The sequence below is a fragment of the Lynx canadensis genome, chromosome C1 (assembly GCF_007474595.2).
Source record: "Lynx canadensis isolate LIC74 chromosome C1, mLynCan4.pri.v2, whole genome shotgun sequence".
In the NCBI taxonomy this organism is placed as follows: domain Eukaryota; kingdom Metazoa; phylum Chordata; class Mammalia; order Carnivora; family Felidae; genus Lynx; species Lynx canadensis.
The window spans coordinates 82,459,910-82,480,527 of record NC_044310.1 but is presented as its reverse complement, the minus strand read 5'-3'; the positions used below and the strand labels follow the sequence as shown (position 1 = coordinate 82,480,527).

The window sequence follows — 20,618 nt, the reverse complement described above, 5'->3', positions numbered from 1 at the left end:
AGAGAGAATGGGGGAGGGTCAGAGAGAGAGAGGGAGACACAGAATCTGAAGCAGGCTCCAGGCTCTGAACTATCAGCACAGAGCCCAACAGGGGGCTCTAACTCATGAACTGTGAGATCATGACCTGAGCTGAAGTCGACTTCTTAACCAACTGAGCCACCCAGGCACCCCTACCATGTACATATTTTTTAAATATATTCTTTTAAGTTCATTTGTTTATTTTGAGAGAGAGAAAGCAAGCATGTGTGTGTAGGGAAGGGTTAGAGAGAGGGAAAGAGAGAATCCCAAGCAGGCTCTGTGCTGTCAGCACAGAACCCTATGCAGAGCTTGATTGTACAAACTGTGAGATCATGGCCTGAGCCAAAGTCAAGAGTCAGACACTTAACTGACTAAGCCACCCATGTGCTCCTATCGTGTGCATATTTTTTTTTAGAAAGCTTTGTTTCCTCCCGGAAATAGAACCATACTGAACCAAACCTTCCTTTTCAGTTTAACCCAAGAATGCACATGCTTTTATTGTCATCTTTTATGCATTCTTCAACCTGGTTTGAATTTGTTGTTTTGTGAACACCATAGAAAAGAAGCAGCCTTTAGAAAAGTGTTCACAGTTTGGTGTCAAATCAGTAGCATTGTTAGGGTCTGCTCCAGTTTTCTGTATCTGATCACAGGCTTTCCTACTTTTCTGGGACATGGATAACCTACTCCAATTCCATGCAAAGGAAGATCTATGGAACACCTACTATGTGCAAAGTCTCTTGCCAGCCAAAAGAGAGGTGAATAAGATATAGCACCCATCATACTAGAAAGATACCCCAGTCAGAAAGATCAGAAAGACACCAAACTGAACCGTATGGAACGCTGACAATATCAGGTCTTAAACAGATCTTGAACTGATTTTAATAGATCTTGAATCCATTTCTTTCTTAATGCGTATTAGCTTAGAAAACAGAGCCTGGGTCAAAGGTAATGTGAAGATGCTTAATGAAGGATACAACCCCAGAGCAGGAAGGGTGGGAGCAAAAGGGAAACTAGATAGGAAGAAGGGAAAGCAGATCCTGTGTGGTACATTCCAGGCTGGCTCCCGCTTCGCAAGGAAATGGAGCTAATTTCTCTGTCCTGTGGGATGGAGAGTGCTTTGTGAAATCATCCTGCCTCACAACAGTTCAGAGGAGAAGGGTGAGAGATGTACCTACTGGTTCCTTTCTGTCTACTGTCTCTCACTGGTCAAATTTCACACCCGGGGTTCTGCCTTCCTCTGCACTCCTGGGTTGTGTATCCTGCCCATTTTAGGGCAGCTGCCAATAAGGAAGCCAAATGCCACAGCATGTTGTGAGACATTTCTTGTTTCTTGTTTGATGTGTCTTGTGAGATGTTGTGACATCTAAACCCAGAACCTAGGAAAAAGCTAGAGCCTCTTGGTCAGGTGTGCACATGGGTACTTCTGGGGCTGTCACTTTGACAGATACAGTGGCAGCTGTGGCAAAGCCCGGCTCCCATGCTGAGGGAGCTGTGAGAACTGGCAGGGGTAGAAGTTGTGAGAACAGCATCAGGGACTGAGGTCTCTTCTCAACCTAGTGGCAAAAGCTTGAGTGGCAAGTAAGGCCACAGATTTGAACCAGCAGATAAATTGAATATAGCTCAATATGCATTGCTACCACCCTAATCCAAGTTTATGAGACAGCTTGCCCTCAGGCAATCCGAAACCTTCCCACTCTCCTTCTTAAGATGCAAAATCCTTACCTTAACCTGTAAGCCCCTCCCACCATGTTCTGGACCCTGCCTGCTTCCCCAGCATCATCCTCAGTTTGGTATCCACATCCCAGCACCTGCTGGTCTCCTCTTACTCCTCCGACACACTCTGAACTGACGGCCTTTGCTATTCCCTTGGCCTGGAACATTCTCTCTTACTCATACAATGTTCTCTTGTTCTCAACTCTGAGTCCCCTGACTGGTAGGTTAAACCCTCTGCCTAACTCCTTCTAAGATCCTGTCTTCAGAAGCCAGTTTACCATAAAACTAATGAAACATACGCTTCAGGGCTTACTTGCCCAAGTTTACTTCTAAACCCCTGTACCTAATTTTGGATTTGTAATTTTTACTTATTTTTTTTTTCTTAATGAAGTTTCCCTGATGTGTTTACGCTTCAGGCTCCCCAAAATCTAGGTGTACTTCTGCCTGTGCTTTTCCTTTGTGGCATTTAATACAGTGGTAATCACAGTGGTGTCATTTGCTCATTAACCTCTGTCCTGCTTATTACACAGCAAGCTCCTGGGGGTGGAGACTCCTGGCTGGTTCACCACTTAATCTCCAATCCCAAGCACAGGGCTTTGCCCACCCGTGGTTATCCCTCAAATATTTGTTGAAGCAAAATAGGGATACAGAGCTGGTATACGGACATGTGACAAAGAGCAAACAATTACAGAATAAATGGGAAGAGTGGCACTTTATTTGGCACCAATGAACTTGAGGTGATTAAGATACAAAGTAGAAAGTTTTAAGCCAGGGACCTGATGAGGGATTGCCAAAGTTCTGACCACGATTGGTAGGATGTCACCTACTGAGAAAGGTCCAGGGAAAATGCTCAGGTGTCAAGACCAGGTGGCCACACTATTCCTAGCAGGGAGTCCAAACAAACTACTGAAAAGCTGGGTTCTTACCATTTTTTTAACCTGAATTTGGGCTAGCAGTGTGTCGTGAAATTAAATAGATGTTAGAATTAGGAGATCTCAAATAGGCTGGGGCAGAAAGCAAAGGTGAACCATAGAAATGTGTAGGAGCAGGTGGATATAAGTCTGTGAAGAGTGATCTTTAGCACACTGAATGCAGTCAGGAAAGGTGGACGCCAGCTTGCAGACAAGAGACAGTCACTGACTTAGTGTCCAGTAAGGCCCAAGCCAGTTCAGTGTTTACCTGTACCAAATCCACTTAAAAGTAGTTTAAGATCCTGGAGAATTTATGCCTCCAGTTTTGAACAGATGAGACTAGATGACAGTGTTGATACATACGAAGTCAACAATGGGCATTGTATTTTAAGAGATGAAATTAAGAGAAAATTCAAGAAGTGTACCTTTCATCCCCCCAAGGAAACACCATCCTCACCCTGCTTGGGCTCTGATGCTTTTTGCCAGCCCCACCACCCATGGAAGCCTTTCCTTCCCACTTGGGCTCTGATATACTACATCAAACCACCCTCCACATGGACATCCGTCTCATTGTTCTTGGGCTCTGATAAGCCACACTGGGCTCTCCTGGATCCTTCTAAATCCTCTAGGTCAGCTACCTTGCTCTGTCCCACCCAATGACTTTAAAACTACATCAATCAGGAGGGAAGGGAGAGGTAAGAAAGGGAGAAGAGGAAGAAGTTTGTATCTGATTTTGTTGTATATACTGTGCAAAGGTTTATGTTTTTGCTACTCTGGTTTCTCTGACAGTTTTTATAAAGTGATTCAGAGAATTTTAGAAACTACACTGCTCCCATTATTCTGATAATTACTTACAATAATTTTTTTTTTCTTTTCTTCCCCCTCCCCACGAAGTGTAGATAGTTACTTTAAATCCTTTTACAAGTCAAGACTGGAGAAGGGCAAGTTGGAGATTCTAATTGGATGCCTGGATGATGGATGGATGGATAGATGAATATATGGATGGATAGACAAAGAAACAGATAGATAGACAGCAATTGCTTACCCTTGCATAATACTTACTATAGTCCAGGCACTGTTTTAAGTCATTTACTTTTATTAAATTTATATATATCTTTCAAAAGCAACCTATGAGTTACTTCCATTGCTTTCCATTTTTTTGGAGATGAGGAAACTGAAGCAAAAGATAGTTAAATAATATGCCCAAGACTATAGATATAGTATATAGTAAAAGTGGGATTCGAACCCACGAAATCTGCCTCCAGAGTTTAGGCTATTAACATATACATTCTACTTCATGTAAATAAATGGGTGATAAGCAGATAATGTATGAAATTAGAAACAGCAAATTTTCTATGTCATGGCCTTCACTAGATTACTTTATTGTGTAATCATTTAGGTTAGGTAGCATAAACTCTGGGCTAAATGAGTAAACCGAAATGCTTGTAACTAACAAGAGTCAGAATGCAAGCCCAGTTTCAGTTAATTTAACATTTCATGCTAATTCAGCAATTAAGGCTTTTTAAATGCATATAGTTGCTTGGAAATGGAATTAACTGCCTTTTAAGGGGGTGTACATCCTGTGACAAGAATATTCAAGCAGAGGCCAAATGAATGTTCCCTGTCTCTTGGTTACCTTGAGAAGGATTATCTCAGTTTTGAGATAATCAAAGGCCTTTTCAGATGTGTTTGGTGGGTCAATGTTTGTATTTGTGTATAATACTGGGGAAATCTTTATTAATTAGTCACTGAAAAGCCTTTAAATTGGATAGGTGGTTTTACAAGATTTTAATTTTACTTCAAGTTTAGAAGCTTTAAGGATGTTAAATGTTACATCTTCTTAACCCACTGTATCAACTCCAGCCTTGGAATTAATGATTTCTGATAAGTTATGATAGTGAGTAAAAACATAGGCTCTGGACTCAAACACTTGGTTTTACAAGATTAGAGATATTAAGCAAGTCACTTGAACTCTTTGTAACCTCTGCTTTATCATTTGTAAAATGGGGCTAATGATATATCTCATGACAAAGAGCCTAGTAAAGTATCCGGCATATTGCAAGTAAGTACTCAATGAATATTAGTTATTATCGTCTAATTGTAACCTTAGCTTTCACTTACAATTTAGGAAATACGTATAATGTAAATATATACAAATACCACCTAAAGTTTATCTAATCCAAAATGTTATGGAACTGATTTGCTATTAATTGCTGCATTTCAACTAAATAAAGAAGTCTAAAGGAACTATTTGAAATAACTAAGACTAAGAAAAATGCAATACTGTATATAATTGCAATGCACAATCTTTTAATTAAGCTGGTAATTCCCACATGGCATGATTTTGAGATAGGTCCTATTATCTACAGTTAATACTTGAGTAGATGGAGACAAAGATCAACTGACTTCCTAAAGTATCCCCGATTCCTTAGCAAACCTAGGATTAGAACTCAGAATTTAGGCTGTGCTTTGTTCATGCTCATCACCAAACCAGCAGGGGAAAAAAAAAAAAAAAAAAACAAACAGCATGATTCACGGTAATTTTCAGATAATATGAAGCATTTTAAAACTGAATTAGGGAATCAGAAACCATAACGAAACAGTATTAGAAAACAAGCTGAATGATCAAATGAACTTTCACAAATGTGTAAAAGAAAGAGCAGATTCACTCATGAACAAAGATGGTTAAGAAGGTTAACCAAGAAATAGCTAGCTAGAATTCTTCAGTTTGTTGAGGTCCTACTTACAATTTACAAAGCAGAAAAAAATAGGCTAAAGTCTTGAACAATTAGGAAGAAAAGTGAGCCCTTGAAGAAACAGCTAGGTCTGTTGATACACTTAGAAAGTAGTGAACTGTATTTTTAAAGCCTTTGCATGATGTAATAGACATGCTATAATGTTATGGCAACTGACTCAAGCTTCTAGTTGACCTAGTTGTGGTGTTGGAGAAATTCTAGAAGTTAGGTAAAATAATATGTAAACTTGAATAGTTTATCCCCCATCCCTCAAATTACCATATTAAACTATTTAAAAAAGTGTTTTGCTTGTTCTTAGAATTTTTGACAGAAGACTTCTCAAGAATTCTACGATTCTTCAAGTAGTCTAAGAACACTAGGAGTGAACTATTGTGTTCATTTTCACAGGACCCATTTTGTATACTCATGAATTAATGAGTTAAATTGGAATCCTATTTAATTATTAAAGACAAAACTATCTGCACTTCATGTTTCTTATCATGGACTTATTTTCAATACAATACAATTGATTTTCAGTTAAAAACATTTAAATTTTTACTTGTGTGCATTCCCGGTAGCCTACTGTATTTTTCTTTGCACTGCTACTTCCTGGACCAAATATCCAGAATTAGTAAAATTTGTTTCTATAAAAGTAAAAGCTGTGTAGGGAAGAATAAATGTGACGTCAAACAGACCTGAGTTAAAATCTCTGCTGTGTCACTTAATACATGAGGCTTGTCATTAACTCCCCTGTGTTTCAGTTTCCTTGTCTGTGAATTTGGTGTCCTGCTAATCCAAGGATTATGAGAATTAAAGACACCGAATATAAAGCACATAGAACAGTGAGTGTCCTCTTATAGCACTTAAAAAATATTTGCTGTTGCTATTATTGCTGTTGTTACAGAAATTCTAATTTGAGAGTCAGAATATACCTCACAAGATAGCTATAATGCAGAAAACAGAAGAGTTTAAATTTGACAAATGTGACCTATGTTATGAATGGTGAAAGCACATCGGGACGCAAATAAAGCTTTGCCTTTTCTTTCATTTTCCTTCCCCGTTGTAAAGGCTTCTGGAGCAGATGCCCTGGAGTTAAATTTATCATGTCCACATGGCATGGGAGAAAGAGGAATGGGCCTGGCCTGCGGGCAGGTAAGGACCTCAACAGCTGCCTTCACGTATTTCTGTGTGACAGAATAGCCCCCTGTATAGGTAGTAACTGTACCTCAGGCAAGAAGATGTGTGGATCAGATGACTGGTTTGAGACTTCCAGGTCTGCATTGTTTAAATATTTAGTGCTTAAAAAGTGGAAAATGAGGGAAACTGAAATTACAGCAACTGTTTAGTTTTATTGAGGAAAATATCACATTATGTGCTTGACAGGAAGCAATATCATAACAAATAGTTTTTAAAAGCACTGAAGCAGAATTAGCTGATTTCAGATGCAGTGTTCTTTATTCATTCCTGATGCTGATCCAGTTTCCCTGGAGCAATATACTGTACAAAATGCATTGTTCGTAGTGATTTTGTAGTAAATGGGGCACAGCACAAATTGCATTTTACATTTTTTAGCATATGATCATTATTCCCTAACTGTGTTTTGGGAGTTGCGAAAGGACTTTGATGCTATTTTTATTTTGGGATACAATAAATGGAAACTTCATGCTAAAATACTTTCAAAAACCTAATGAATAAAATGTGGAAATATATGTTAATATGTAGAAAATACCACATTTTTATGTAACTAGATACAGTGTTGTATGTTAAGGAGCAAGGTAAAAGCTTAATGCTAAAAAGGTGAGTGTTTTGCATCTAATTTGGCCTTTAAGCCCAGAGGGAAATGGTGTGAATTAAATAATATGCAATGTTGTCATTTATGACAAATTTTCTAGTCCCGAAAAGTTTACTTTTGTCTTTACATCTGGCACAGGGCCTTGTACATAGTAGGTGCTCAATTCTTTTTTTTTTTCAAATCCGTGGATTACTTGAATTAAACTTAGAGGCCAGAGGCCCTTAATTTGGAAGGCAAAAATTTCTGCCTATTCAAATGAACCTAGGTTGCTATTTTCATATTAGCGTTCAGGAAGGATTTTAAAGTACCTTGTAAATATTTAATTAACATTCGGAATAGATTTGTGACTTAGGAAGAAACCATTCTCTTGCAGCAGCAGGAGAGGAGGGTCTAGTCAAATGTTTTTCAAGTATATCCTGTGTTCCATTCACAATAGGTTACCCAGAAAATCAGTCAGTGTGGCTACAGAATTAGTAGAGGAAAAATATCATTATATTAAATCATGACTTCTGTGAGGCAATGATTGGGTGACAGTTAGCGTGTCAAGATGTGTAACTTGGTTGAAATGAGGGAGGCTTTTAAAAAGGACACCTGGAACAGGGCCTGAGGTAGTCAAGGTTCTTTATCCATCCCTTCCACAGTTTCTGAATTTTTTTAGTTACATGGAGAAGAATAGCTATGGAAAATTTAAATCTGTTGACTAATGTTTTAAAGGAGGGTATGTTTTAATATATATTTCTTGCTACAGAAATGGCAATTATTTTGAAAATGTTGCCCAACCTTGTGCTTAATTTTTAGAGTGGGCTTTTGCTCTATGAACACATCTGAACTTACCCAGCTGTTAAGTGTCTTAGGTGTATCCTCTCCAGTGAGTTATTTAGATACATAAATTTTTGCACAGCCTTTGACTGAATGAGGATGCCAAGCGTTAAAATTTTGCAGAGTTAATATTAAGATTTCTAAAACTCTTGGAAAACATGTTCCAAAAACCATGACACCTTAGGCTGAAGGAAACTTGGGAACATTGCCATTTCACTTGTTAATTATAATCTCTAAAACGAAGCCAGTTCTTCCTATTAGCCACATTTAGAAATTTTCTTTTGAATTATATTCTTTTTGTATCATATCATTAAAAAATACAACTAATTTAATTATTTCTGATCCAATATATTTTAAATGGTTGCTCTGCCTCAGGACACATGAAAGTTCGATATTTTAAATGGAGGGAAGGAAGAATATTAGTGCATTAAAAAAACTTTACTGTGACTCTTTAGGGTGGGCACAAGCATGTCTAGAGCTTATTCATGTTTTCCTTTATTTCCTTTTCTTTTTCTTTCTCTAACTCCTGTTCCTATTGCCTCTTCCTTTCTCTTTGAGATTCCTGGTCTTGAACACTTGTAAGTTGGTGGGATGGGAAATTTGTACTCAGTGCTGGGGAACTGAGAAGCTGTTCTAATTTCTCTTCCCCATAGTAGCGTGATCCTGCATTCCGTTCCATCTTTTGGAAGCTCTATGTGTGCAAAGCACAGAGCTGTGTGCATTGCTAGAGTCTGATAAGTGTTTGCTTCATGAATGAAACAAGCTGACATTAGTTCCATGCCTAGAATATTTATCTATTGGAAAGACTCTATTGCACTTTTTCCACTTCTGGTGTTTCCAGAAATCATAATTTTAGACCCTTAAGAAGAGACAGAGTATCAGTATAGTACATTTTCCTTTCTAAACATATTTTTCTTCCATTGTCTCATATATTTTCTCACAAATATGCAATAAGTGAAAAATACTGCCTTTGTATCTAAGTGATTTTATATTAACTATGTATGTATATATTTAAACATATACCTATATTTTAAACTCTTTATAAATGTTCCTATAAGTGACTAAATATTGTGAAATTTTTGAACAGAGAAGGCTATAACCTCTACTCCACAATATACAAAAATCATATTTATTAATGGAATTTGTAGAAATAAAAAAAATCTCAAACTGACCTTGGGAATTTGAATTGTATATTCCCTGCAAAGTGAAACTTCATATGAAATCCTAAACACTTAACACTTGCTGTGTGTTTAAAGGCAGTCTCATTCTTTATTCTTTCTGTCAACAACCTCTATTACCTTGATCAAGCCACTCACTCCTCTGAAACATCAGCTCTCATCTCTAAACTATGGGGTTTGAACCAGATGATCTCCAACTGCCTTCCAGCTTTACTATTCTGTGAACACTAACATTGTAGGTAGCAGGTGAATATGTTATTTTTAAACTACCCATAAAAGCATTGATAAAACAAAAAACAATAAAGAAATAAATGAACGCATATTATAGTGTTCTTTTTAAAACCACTTTAACATTTTCCCTGGCCTGCATAAAAGTCACTGTGTTACATATGCGATTCTTAATTATACTTACATTGATCAGTGCTGCTCAGATTTTGGTATATTTTCCCGTATTTGATGAATGAATATCTAAGTAGCCTTTGTTTTAAAAAGCTCTGGCTTAATAATACTTTGTAATTTGTACTTGTGGCTAAAATAGAACCCTTAGTCTTTGTACTCTGTATGTCAGCCTGTGATCTTCTATCACATTTTCCATTTTAGTAAATGGAACCCCCCAATAACGTTGATGCTCAAGCAAAAGTGAAAACATGCTCCAGCTTTGGTTGTATGTACTCCAAAGAGTCAGGGTTATATTACAAACATGAAAAAATATTTTCAGCTTTCTTCTTCTCCTCACCATAACCCTCTGAATAGGTTGAGTTTGTATTCCATTGTACAGCAAGAACAACAAGAGTAAAATAAACACAAAAACAAAACAACAACAAAAACCTGAAGCCTCCAGGCTTCCCAGGTCACAAATCTGGTCAGTGGTTGCCAAGGCCTGAGCTTTGATTAGCATATAAGCCTGAAATAGGCAAGTCGCCAAGAGCAATTCCTAGTAAACTGGTATTCCAGTGTCAGCATTAAATATTATTAATATTAACTGAAAGCTCAATGCAGGACTAAGTTACCTCTAAAGTCTTTATAGTTCTAAATTCCCATTTCTCTAAATATATGAAAACAGAAGCAAACCTGAATCTACTATTTAAATGTTGCATCTCCCAGGAGTAAGGGAGCCTCCCTGATGTCTTAACATTCAGATTTAAAGCTGTCTATGTGCAGTCTGGGTAAACTAATTTCCTGTGCCAGCATATTACTTTATAAATATAATGGTACTCTAATAAATTCTATAAAATGTAGATAAAATGGCATCTCTTTGAGGTCTTCACCTTTTCCTAAATACAAAGTGTTCTTATGGCATTGGGTGAATACCCCTCTTTTGTCCTTGAATAATTATATTGAGTATTTTTAATTCCATCCTACAGAACCTTCTAATGTAAATTCAGACAAGAGCTGAAGAAATGTGAATAGCTTTCTGTTGTTGTTTATTTTGTTTCTGTAATCGTTACCAACATTTGAAAAATAGGTGGATTTGAGAGAAACATTCTGTTACTTCTCTTGAAGTAAGATATGGCCACAGATGGCCTGCATGGCCACGTAGCAACGAGGATTGCTCTCCTTTACTGCTCTCTTTTAACACTGTATGTGGTTCATGTAAATAGCAGCAAACATTTCACCAAGGATAGGTGTTCGTTCCCAAACATGGGTTTGATCAGTATGTGCTTCTCCAGTTCAACCTTTAAATATCAAAACCAACCCTTCCCAAGATGTTTGCTTATCTTCTGTGTTCCTGACATTGAACAGTCTCTAAGCTGCCTTCTTTAGCCAGTGGTGCCTTTAATTCTTAGGCCCTCCATCAGCTATCAAAAGAAGAAACAGTTGATGGGGGTTGTGGACAGAAGGCATGGGATAAGATGCCTTGCCTTCCTACCTTCCTATTTTATCTTCCACAAGGCAAAAAGGAAGAGCAAAAGGCAGCATGCTTCACAGGACTTCTCAGTACTAGTTGTATGGTCTTCTTGAAATGATTTTCTCCTGCCATCAGAAAATGCTAATTTATAAAGCTTTTTCTTGGGTTATTTTTCACATGAGCCATTTACTTCTTTGCCTTCTTTGTGTCAATGATGTGACATAGTAAAGCACAGACTTCTAGAACTGAGAGGAACCCTAAAGATTTTCCAGTATGACCCCATTATTTATAGGAAAATATTGGGGCCTGGGAAGATACATCATTTGCCTTTTCCTGAGGTAACCAAACTAGCAGGGCCCAGGGCCTTTGGCGCCCTTGTCACTGACCCACATCTGGTGTTCTGTCCAGTATTTCATATGGCTCATTTGAGTGTATCCAAATCTCTAGTTAAACTGAATAAGCCCGTATAGTGCCCTGGGAACTCCTGACTCTGTACCTTTCTGCATATTATTATTTTCTCTGCCTGGAATTCATATCTTTTCAACTGAAATTATCTAAATAGAAATCACCTGTCTAATACTATTTTAAGTGACATCTAATCTATTAACTGAGTATGTCTTCTCAGTCAACTAAGGTTTCCAAGAGAAAGAAAAAAGAATGTATTATATGTGAACAGGTTTAAAGGTGGAAACTAGATGCATACTCTCATTTGAATCTGTGGTAACCTAGAGATTGAATCCCCGTTAATGAATTTGAATTTCTTTACCCAATAATTCTAAGAGGTTACAAAGATGGTATTTCCCTGGCCCTTATAGGATTCCCATTTTTCAGTCGTTTGAATGTCTTCCTTGGAGGTGTGATTGCTAAATAGTGCACACCTATTTCAATAATGACTCCTTTGGACAGAAAAGTCCAAAATGATAGTATAATTAGAGGGAAGACCACTGTAGCTTCACAGTTAAAGTAATGTTCTTAATAAAGATGATAAAGATGGCAACGCCATTGTTATTACCTGCTACGTCTTGTTATCTCACAGCTCCCTCCATTTATTTACACACATCTTCTGCATAGAATTTCTAAACACTGAAATGTTTAATTCAAACAGTCTTAACATTAATTTTATCGTCAGGAAAGAGATATGCAGTCCTGCTTTCATGCTGATTTAGTTAAGTAAGAGCAAACAGATTTAAAAGTGGCAAATCTTAAAATGTTTACTGATGTTAAATAATTATTGACTTAAATTAAGATCACCCAAACAATACTTTGATATTTCCCTCATGATCTGTTCTATGTCCAATTTAATTTACACAAACTCTGTATGCCCGTTAAAAAAAGAGAGAGAAAGGCTTTGTTTCTGTTACAATATGCCAACATTTTTCATAAAACATTAACCACAGATTATTACTCTTACCCTTGCCAGAGAGCAGACGTCTGTCACCAGGAATAGAATCCAAAACTAAGTGTGAGGACCACATTGCCCCAGATGTGCTAGCATTTCCATTGGGAAATAAAACCTTCCTCCAGCAGCTGGGTTAACAGACCCTTTATCTCATCATATGTAGTACAGGGTCCAGGGAGCAATGACCACATCCTGCCTGGATCAGGTCCCTATCAGGTGTTTGCAGAGGAACAATATAAAGATACTGGTTTTAAAGCCAACACAACTGACAAGTCGTAGTACTACCTATATTCCCAGAGGCATGATATTCAGGAACTCAGGAGTATGAGACATCCCAAAGGGAATGATATGGGAAGAATATGGGAGTCTTACCAGTGGTAAAATACAAGTGAATCAACAGTGACATCCCTGACCTCTTCTTGGGGATCTAAGGTGAGGATAACTGCTGAGTTAGAATTACTTTTTGATACTGGTCTGGTATGGGCCCATGAGATGTCCTCTGTTTCAGGTTCTTGATTCCTCTCACTCCTTCTAACTCTAGCCCCTATAAAATACATGTGTGAAAAAGTGCCACATTGTCCTGAATGTGATGTTTAATCTTGCCCTAATTAGCATAGACAAATGTAAATTCGGGCTAGAGAGTTGGAACTAGAGGTCTGTGAGTTGAATGGATAAATATGGGATAGTCTAGGATGGCTTCAGTGGATTAAGTCCATGAAACATCACATTCACAGATTTGAAAATCATTACATCGCGAATTGACATCATTCCATGGAGAGCTATGAGAAATGGATGCATGATATAAGCTTCTGCAAAAGTGACTGAAGTCTAATATTACCCATATACATTTGACTTATCTTGTTCTGTTTTATTTTCCTTGTGACATTGTAATTTTAGAAGTGCTTTAAAATAAATAATCAACTTGTTTATGAGAAAAGTATCTCTGATCAAAAAGAAATATTTGCTTTATACTATATTATGTTGCCCAACTTTTTATTTGAGTTTAATTCTCAACAAATTGCATAGACATGGGTGCTTGGATAAGTACAAAACTACAGGAGATCTGTAAGAGGCATTTCTATTACTGCCAATATTTTGCCTTAAGCTGATTCTCTTTGAGTTTTTCAGTTTTAATATTAATGTTGGTTAATGATATAAAAATGATTGCTTTCTCTTAAAAATTATAAATTTTTAGCAGAAAACAGTACTATTTAAATCTAACTGAAATACCAGTTGTAGGTCAGGGGGTATCATTGTTTATGTCTATGACAACAATCATGTGGCAGTTAAAAAAATTATATGTAGTACAGATAGGTAGACCACTGTTGAAAGGTTGCAAGCAAGGCATCTAAATATATATTAGTATGGTCTTTATTGTACTCATCATTTGTTATATTCCCAAAATAAAGCAGCAATAGCATTTCACAATGTTTTTTTTTTCTAATCACCCTCAAATGATCACATTACAAGTAAGTTTGAGAAGGATAGCAGAGTTTTCTATATGCCTGCTGACTTACAGCATAAAGATAAACTGAAAATGTCTTTGACCAAAGCGAGAGACATGGTAGTGGGTTGGGGAGAGGCTATGATCTTAATCAGTGGTATCATGGTAGCATAATGCCACGCCAGAATAACAGGCATAAGCAGTACAGAGTAGAAACAAAATTAGAAAGCAAAATTACTGGCAATGAATGAGATGAAAGATCCAGTCACAGATCCAACTAGCCTAGAATATTTGGAAGAACTGTCAAGCAAGACTGAGTCATTTATTAAAAGCCACAAAAGACTCAGGAGTAAAAGATACTACATATTAGGCTAAAAAAGCAAGATTGGACCAAAACCTGTTAAGCACTCAAGAGCTAAGAGAGTCAGAGGCAGCGGAGTTTACAATAAGGCAAGAGAGAGGATAATGAGTAAGACAAATCAAAAGAAGGCAAAAGAGCCACCATTGTCAAGAAGACCTTAAAATTAAGGCAACTTGTACCTCAGAGATAAAGTTTTTATACATTTCCATCTGGGGTAGAAGCAGCCTTTTAGAGTGCAATCAATTTATGGCTTCCAGCTGGGAGCAGGTGAGCACTGTCAGGAAGGAAGCATGTGGATTTGCCTGACTACTGAAGGAAATATTGCTAACCCCACCCCAAAAAAAGTAAGTCAAGGAAAATAGATTTATTATAATCATGGCATTTTTATAGCCCAGGAGTATTGATTCAAGATCAAAGACTCTATGGCTTTTGTTAACTATCACTTAGCAGCCTCATTCCCAGAGAACTATTACGACCCACCCCCCCCCCATCCCCACCCCGGCCAGATACACATGAAGTGATGCTTACTGAGAACAACAGATTTTCTACAAATAGGAAGTCTGTCTTGATGTTGATTACATTGCAGAAATCTTAATGACAGCCATGTTTTGTAACTAACTTTGTTTTCTTTCACCAAAAAAATCACTTTATTAAGTAACAGTATGATTAATAAATATATACACTACAAAAAAGTATTGTCTAAGGAGATATCAATTTAAAGCATGAATATCAATTATAGACACTTTGAGATGTTTTGAATATCTTTCTTTCCTCATGGTATTTACTATTTATGTTTTCTAGTTTGAGTGCTTTCTTTCTCTATCTGTTGTTACTGGGTTTATTCAGCTTTAATAGTTTTCATAGATCAAGTTGCAAAATCATTTATTACTTTAATGCATGTTAATGATGCATCAGAAAATAACATACAGTTTTTTTTCTTATTTGTGAAACTTTTAGCCCTCTATCAAATGGATGGAGATCTCTATTGCCAGCTTTCTTTTATCAACATTTTTCTTTTCTTGACTACACCAAAATTCATATGGCAACACAATAGGCATGTCATTCTTGTTTTTCCTCTAATCATGTTTTGCCTAATATGGGAGAACTTGGTACATGAAGGAATAATCAGATCCCTTCACTTCTAGTGTCCTTTCTCTATTCTTCTATCCCATGTTCACTCTTCGTTCTCCTACCTTTTATCACCTCAGTCTCAAACTTTTAGAGAACAGCCTTTTCATTTAGGAAAAATAGATTATAGAGATCCTGTAGTATTTATTGCACTCCCAAAACCATCTCTACTTTTATTCATTCAACAAATATTTAGGATATCCATCATGTACCAAGAATTGTGTGAAATGCTGATAATATAATAATGAGCAAAACCAGACAGGTTCTCTTTTCTCATGGAGCTTTCCATTATGTAGAGTAGACATATATTGGACAAATAACCCCACAAAAAAATAAAGTATAAATGGCATAGTAACCATGAAGTAGTGGTCTATGATACTTGAAGGGTCAGGGAAGGATTATATAAGGAAGTGATGTTAGATCTGATAACTGAAATCTTTAGAGCATTTTTAACTAAGTGAAATGATTGGGGTGGGTTAGGGCATTCCAGGCAGTGGACACAGCATGCACATAAACCTTGTGGTTGAAACAAGGCAAGTTGAAGGGCAAGAAAGAAGAATGGGGTGCTTAAAGCAGACACATGTGGCACAAGATGATACTGGAAAGGAAAAAATACAGGTTAGACTATTTAAGAGCCCATAAGTTGCATGTTGTAGAGCCTTTTGATCTTATCCAAACAGCAGCAGAAAGTTATTAAAAGGTTTGTCGTGTGTGTGTGCATATGCATACACATGTGTGTGCATGGGCCTGTGCATCTTCTTGGTGGGTGGGATGGTAACAATTGTGGGATGATATGATTGTATTTTCATTTGGAGAGAATAGAACTAGAGGAACATGAGATTGGACCTAAGAAGGCTGTCTGAAATAGCTTTACAGTTGTTATTGTAAAAAATAGTGGTGATTTACGGTTTAGATTAGGGAAGCGATTATAGAGATGGAGAAATGGATATACCAGAGATAAGGAGTATGTCCAGCAACATTTGAGGATGGGTTGGTTATGTGTTTTGAGGAAAAAAAAAAAGTGACAGGGTAGTTCTTAGCTTTCTGTTGCGTGCTGATGGAGGAATTCTGGTATTATAAATTAAGACAGATGTATTAGCTGATGTAACTGATGGTATAAGGTTGAGGTTGACTTCATGAGTATCTGGATCCAGGAAAGCAGATGATGTCTTCAGCATTTTTACTCTCTCTTACTTTGTCTTCTTTGCTCCATGGTGTAGTGGATGACTCATTCTTACCCATGACAGATAAGCATTTTAAATCCGTCTAATGACCTAGCGTCAGATAAATCTATGGTTCCTAATCCCAGCTCCCAGGGGACCTCCACCTTTCAAACCCTAGGCCATTTACTGATATCTGTGATTCTGGTATTTTCAGTATACTCTCTCCAGTCCCCACAACTAAGCTCTTTGCAAAAATTTTCTTTTAAATGGAACCATCCTAGGGGCACCTGGGTGTCCAGCTTTGGATCAGGTCATGATCTCCCAGCTCATGAGTTTGAGCCCTGCATCAGGCTCTGTGCTGACAGCTGAGAGCCTGGAGCCTGCTTCAGATTCTGTAACTCCCTCTCTTTCTGCACCTCCCCCACTCTCTCTCTCCCTCTCTCTCTCTCAAAAATAAACATTAAAAATTTTTTTAAAAAATAAATGGAACCATCTTTATTTTAAGCAATTAAAAGATTATCCATGAAACATTTTGAATATTAAACATATTTTGATATTTACGCTCTCATAGAGATGATGGATTTAGGATAAATAAAGTGAAATATGATTTTCCCAATATATATAGTAAATACAGATTTATATTTTTGAGATCACTGCAATGCAAGTATAGTTACTATAATATAGATATATCCCAAGAGAAGAAATTAATAAAAGAGAAGGAGAGAATAAAGTGAATATGGAGAATAAAAATTGAGTTTATTCAATGAGTGTGCCTTGTATTCTAGGTATTATGCTAGGTATTTCTACACATGGGTTCACACTTACTCCTCAGTCAACTTTGAGGAGGAAGATGGAACACATTATAGACATAGGGACTGAGGCTACAGTGACTTGCTCCATATTAAATACCCAGGGATTAATGTTATTCTGGTACATGGTAGTTTCCATAAATAATTTTTGGACAGAAGGTTTGAATGAATGAATAATTGAATTGAGTCTTCATACAAAATGGTGTGTGTGTGTGTGTGTGTGTGTGTGCCATTGGCAATGAGATCTTGAGCAGAGTGCTTTATGAATAGGACTCAGTATAGCCATTCTTGATTTTTTGTAAGTTAAGAACTTATATCTCAAATCATTTTACTTCTTTCTAAAACCAGTCTCAGTGTATTGTCCTGGTTTGTTCTCTTTCCACCTCAACCATGTTATGTTTCATGTGTCTGATTTCTCCAATTTGTGTCTTGAATCCATTCTGTTTTTTTCCACAGGTACATACTATTAACATATACATATTATTCACTATTCCCTGTGCCCTGGACAAGAGTCCATCTCCTTTTCAAATATTCTGTCTTTGGAACCCAATAATATTTTGTTGTCATTGTTGTTGTTGTTAAGAGTGAGTGTTTTTGTGGGGGGCCTTGGTAGCTCAGTCAGTTAAGTATCTGACTCTTGATTTCAGCTCAGGTCATGATTTCATGGTTTGTGAGTTTGAGCCTTGCATCAGACTCCACGTTGCCAGTGCTGGGCCTGCTTGGGATTCTCTCTCTTCCTCTCTCTCTGCCCCTCTCCTTTTCAAATGCTCTCTCTCTCAAGAATAAATTTAAAAAAATAACAATGAGAAGTTTTACTTGTTACTGTAGGAGTTTGGAGGATGAAAGACATCAGAATGGCTGCCTCTCTGTTCCTTTTGCAAACTTGCTATTCTATGTAAACAAGGCCACTATCCAGGAATGAAGGGAGAGACAGAAAATAATCTGCCTCAGCCTGGCCTCCAGGAAATTAAGGACATGATTTTCACCTGTTTCCATGCCCACCACCTAATGGCAACCAGTTCTGGATTACAAATGCTCCCTGAATGTCACTTCTTCCATTATTTGAGAGCAGTTATGATACCTGATATAAGTCTAATTCATGAAATCCTCACTGCAACTCTATGATGCAGTGACTATTATTATTCCCATTTTACAGCTGTGAGAACCTAGAAAGTGTAAGAAGCGTGGCAGGGTCACGTGGCAAGTAAACGACAGCCTCAGGATTCAAATCCTGATGTCTGGTTCCACAGCCTATGCTCCTAGCCTCAGGCACTGCTGCCTCTCAAACAAGAAAACCCTGACTTACTAAGCATAGAAATTATTGCTATTTATCTTAACGATGCATCTCTCTTTGAAAATAGTGCTATTTGTGGAAGTAATGAAAGTTCCTCTGCATAAATGCTCTGGAAAAGGCCAGTTGCCTCAAAATAATTGGCAAAAAAAGATTTGAACGATCTTTATTTTTATGTGTTATCAATTTTTTTTTCCGTATCCAAATTCGATAGAGAAACCTAACAGGTTGTTTTTGGTTTTTTGTAATCTCCAGACATGATTAAAACGTTGTGTAGTTTTACAATAATGAATGTTAATTGTCAAGGTCTGTTTCCATTTTAAAAATTCATTTTTTGTTGTTGTTGCTTAAATTTGACATCACCCCTCCCATAAAGGAGGCAATGTGTGGTTAAGAAACAACTTGTGCTAGTTGGTGATTATTCGGCAGAAGCTGAAGAGGGATGAAGAACCCCCACAGAAGTACCCACGAGGGAATTCACCCCTTTTTCAGCTGGTGGAGAGCACTAAATATGCAGAGCGCCATCCAGCCCCAGAAGTGGTGCCGCCCTCGCCTGCCATTCCACAGCCATGCCCCTCTACAAAGGGTAGATCATTAAGCCATCCAGCGGTGGGGAGTATTTTCATATAGCTGTTGCCCTTTATAGCAGCCTGGCAGTGAGTGACCATAATAAATTATGCACTGCTCTGTGAGACTGTGACACAATGCACTGGCGGAACAGCAGGGGTGTTAGAAAATCCATTATTTGAAATTTTTGTTTCTTTTTCTTACTAGATTCCATGCTGTTCTTTTCCTGTCATCTTGTTCCTTTTTTTCCTATCTATTGTTTTGAGGGTTTTGTGTCTGACAGTTCTTTTCTGCTGCTGGTTTTGTCCTTTTTGTTACCTTGTTTCTGCCTTCGTGGGCTCTCCCCCTACCTCCCTTCCTTGGTCTTGTGTGTTGTGAGCCTCGTTCTCCTTTTCTGTCATGCAGTCATTTGCTTTACTTTTCTTTCTCTTTCTGCCTTATTGTCTCATATAATGCAGAAAAACAAATTCTCTTTTTGTCGGCATTCTTTTACATGGTGTTATGTGGTTGTCATTTTCCCTTCAGGATAGATGCACTTTACTGTATGTACTATTCATTTTGGCTCCAAGAATCCAAAACACATGTCCAGAGGAGTGCCAAGGCTGATGGCAATAAAAAACAATCAAAGCAACCAGTAGAATAGTTCTTTGGGAACAGTGCAGACCTATTTCTTCCCTGTGGATCAATTCACATAGAATCTGTAAGTTTTTGTTCCTAATTTTAGATTATTCAATACCTTTCTCTTTTCTCCAAGACTAGGTCTATTCCAAAGTCGCAGTTGTTTTAACGCTTTTCCTCTCAAATCTATCTATCTGCTATTTCCATAATTGTTTTTCCATTGATGAATACAGCCTGAAAAGATGGTTCTGGTAGTTGGAACATCCACTGATTCAGTTAATCCACCAGTTATTCACTGAGCAACTATAATGTGTCAGGAATTGTGCAGGTGCTCTAAACATTGGTCACTGTGAGTTTTGTTTTTTGTTTGTTGTTGTTGTGGTGGTGGTGGTGGTTGTTTTTGCATTCTTTACCTGTTCCTGTCCCTTATCCCTAACTTCTTTCTTCTTTCTGTGGCCACACCACATATTATTTGTCATTCTGCCTTCTCCCTCTTTCTACCTTGACTCCTTTGGACCTAGCATTCCCGTTTTTACTCAGATATATTTACAAAGAACTTGTGATTTTTCTGACTAAATTCACTGCATTGGATTAGAAAGCTCAAATCTTGTTGGCAGTGAACACCTGAGAATGTGCCAGATTCTTCAAACCCACTTTTGTGTTGCAATTACAAACAAAACAAACAACAAAAAAAAAAACTCCCCCCCAAAAAAAACAAAAAACAAAAACCCACAGAAATGGTAACCTGACCTCTGGTGTGGCTATGGATTTCTATAATATTTGCAGTAGCTGAATTTAATTATATCAATATGTATACTCATTA

The 20,618-nt window shown here is 37.4% G+C and overlaps 1 protein-coding gene across 1 annotated transcript in view; it reads left to right on the top strand.

The window, feature by feature from the left end:
• Positions 1-20,618, top strand: part of DPYD (dihydropyrimidine dehydrogenase) — an 863,978-nt gene that overhangs the window by 581,955 nt on the left and 261,405 nt on the right. Inside the window, 1 exon segment of the mRNA XM_030327163.1 lies at positions 6,446-6,529. Coding sequence (XP_030183023.1) covers positions 6,446-6,529 — 84 coding nt within the window.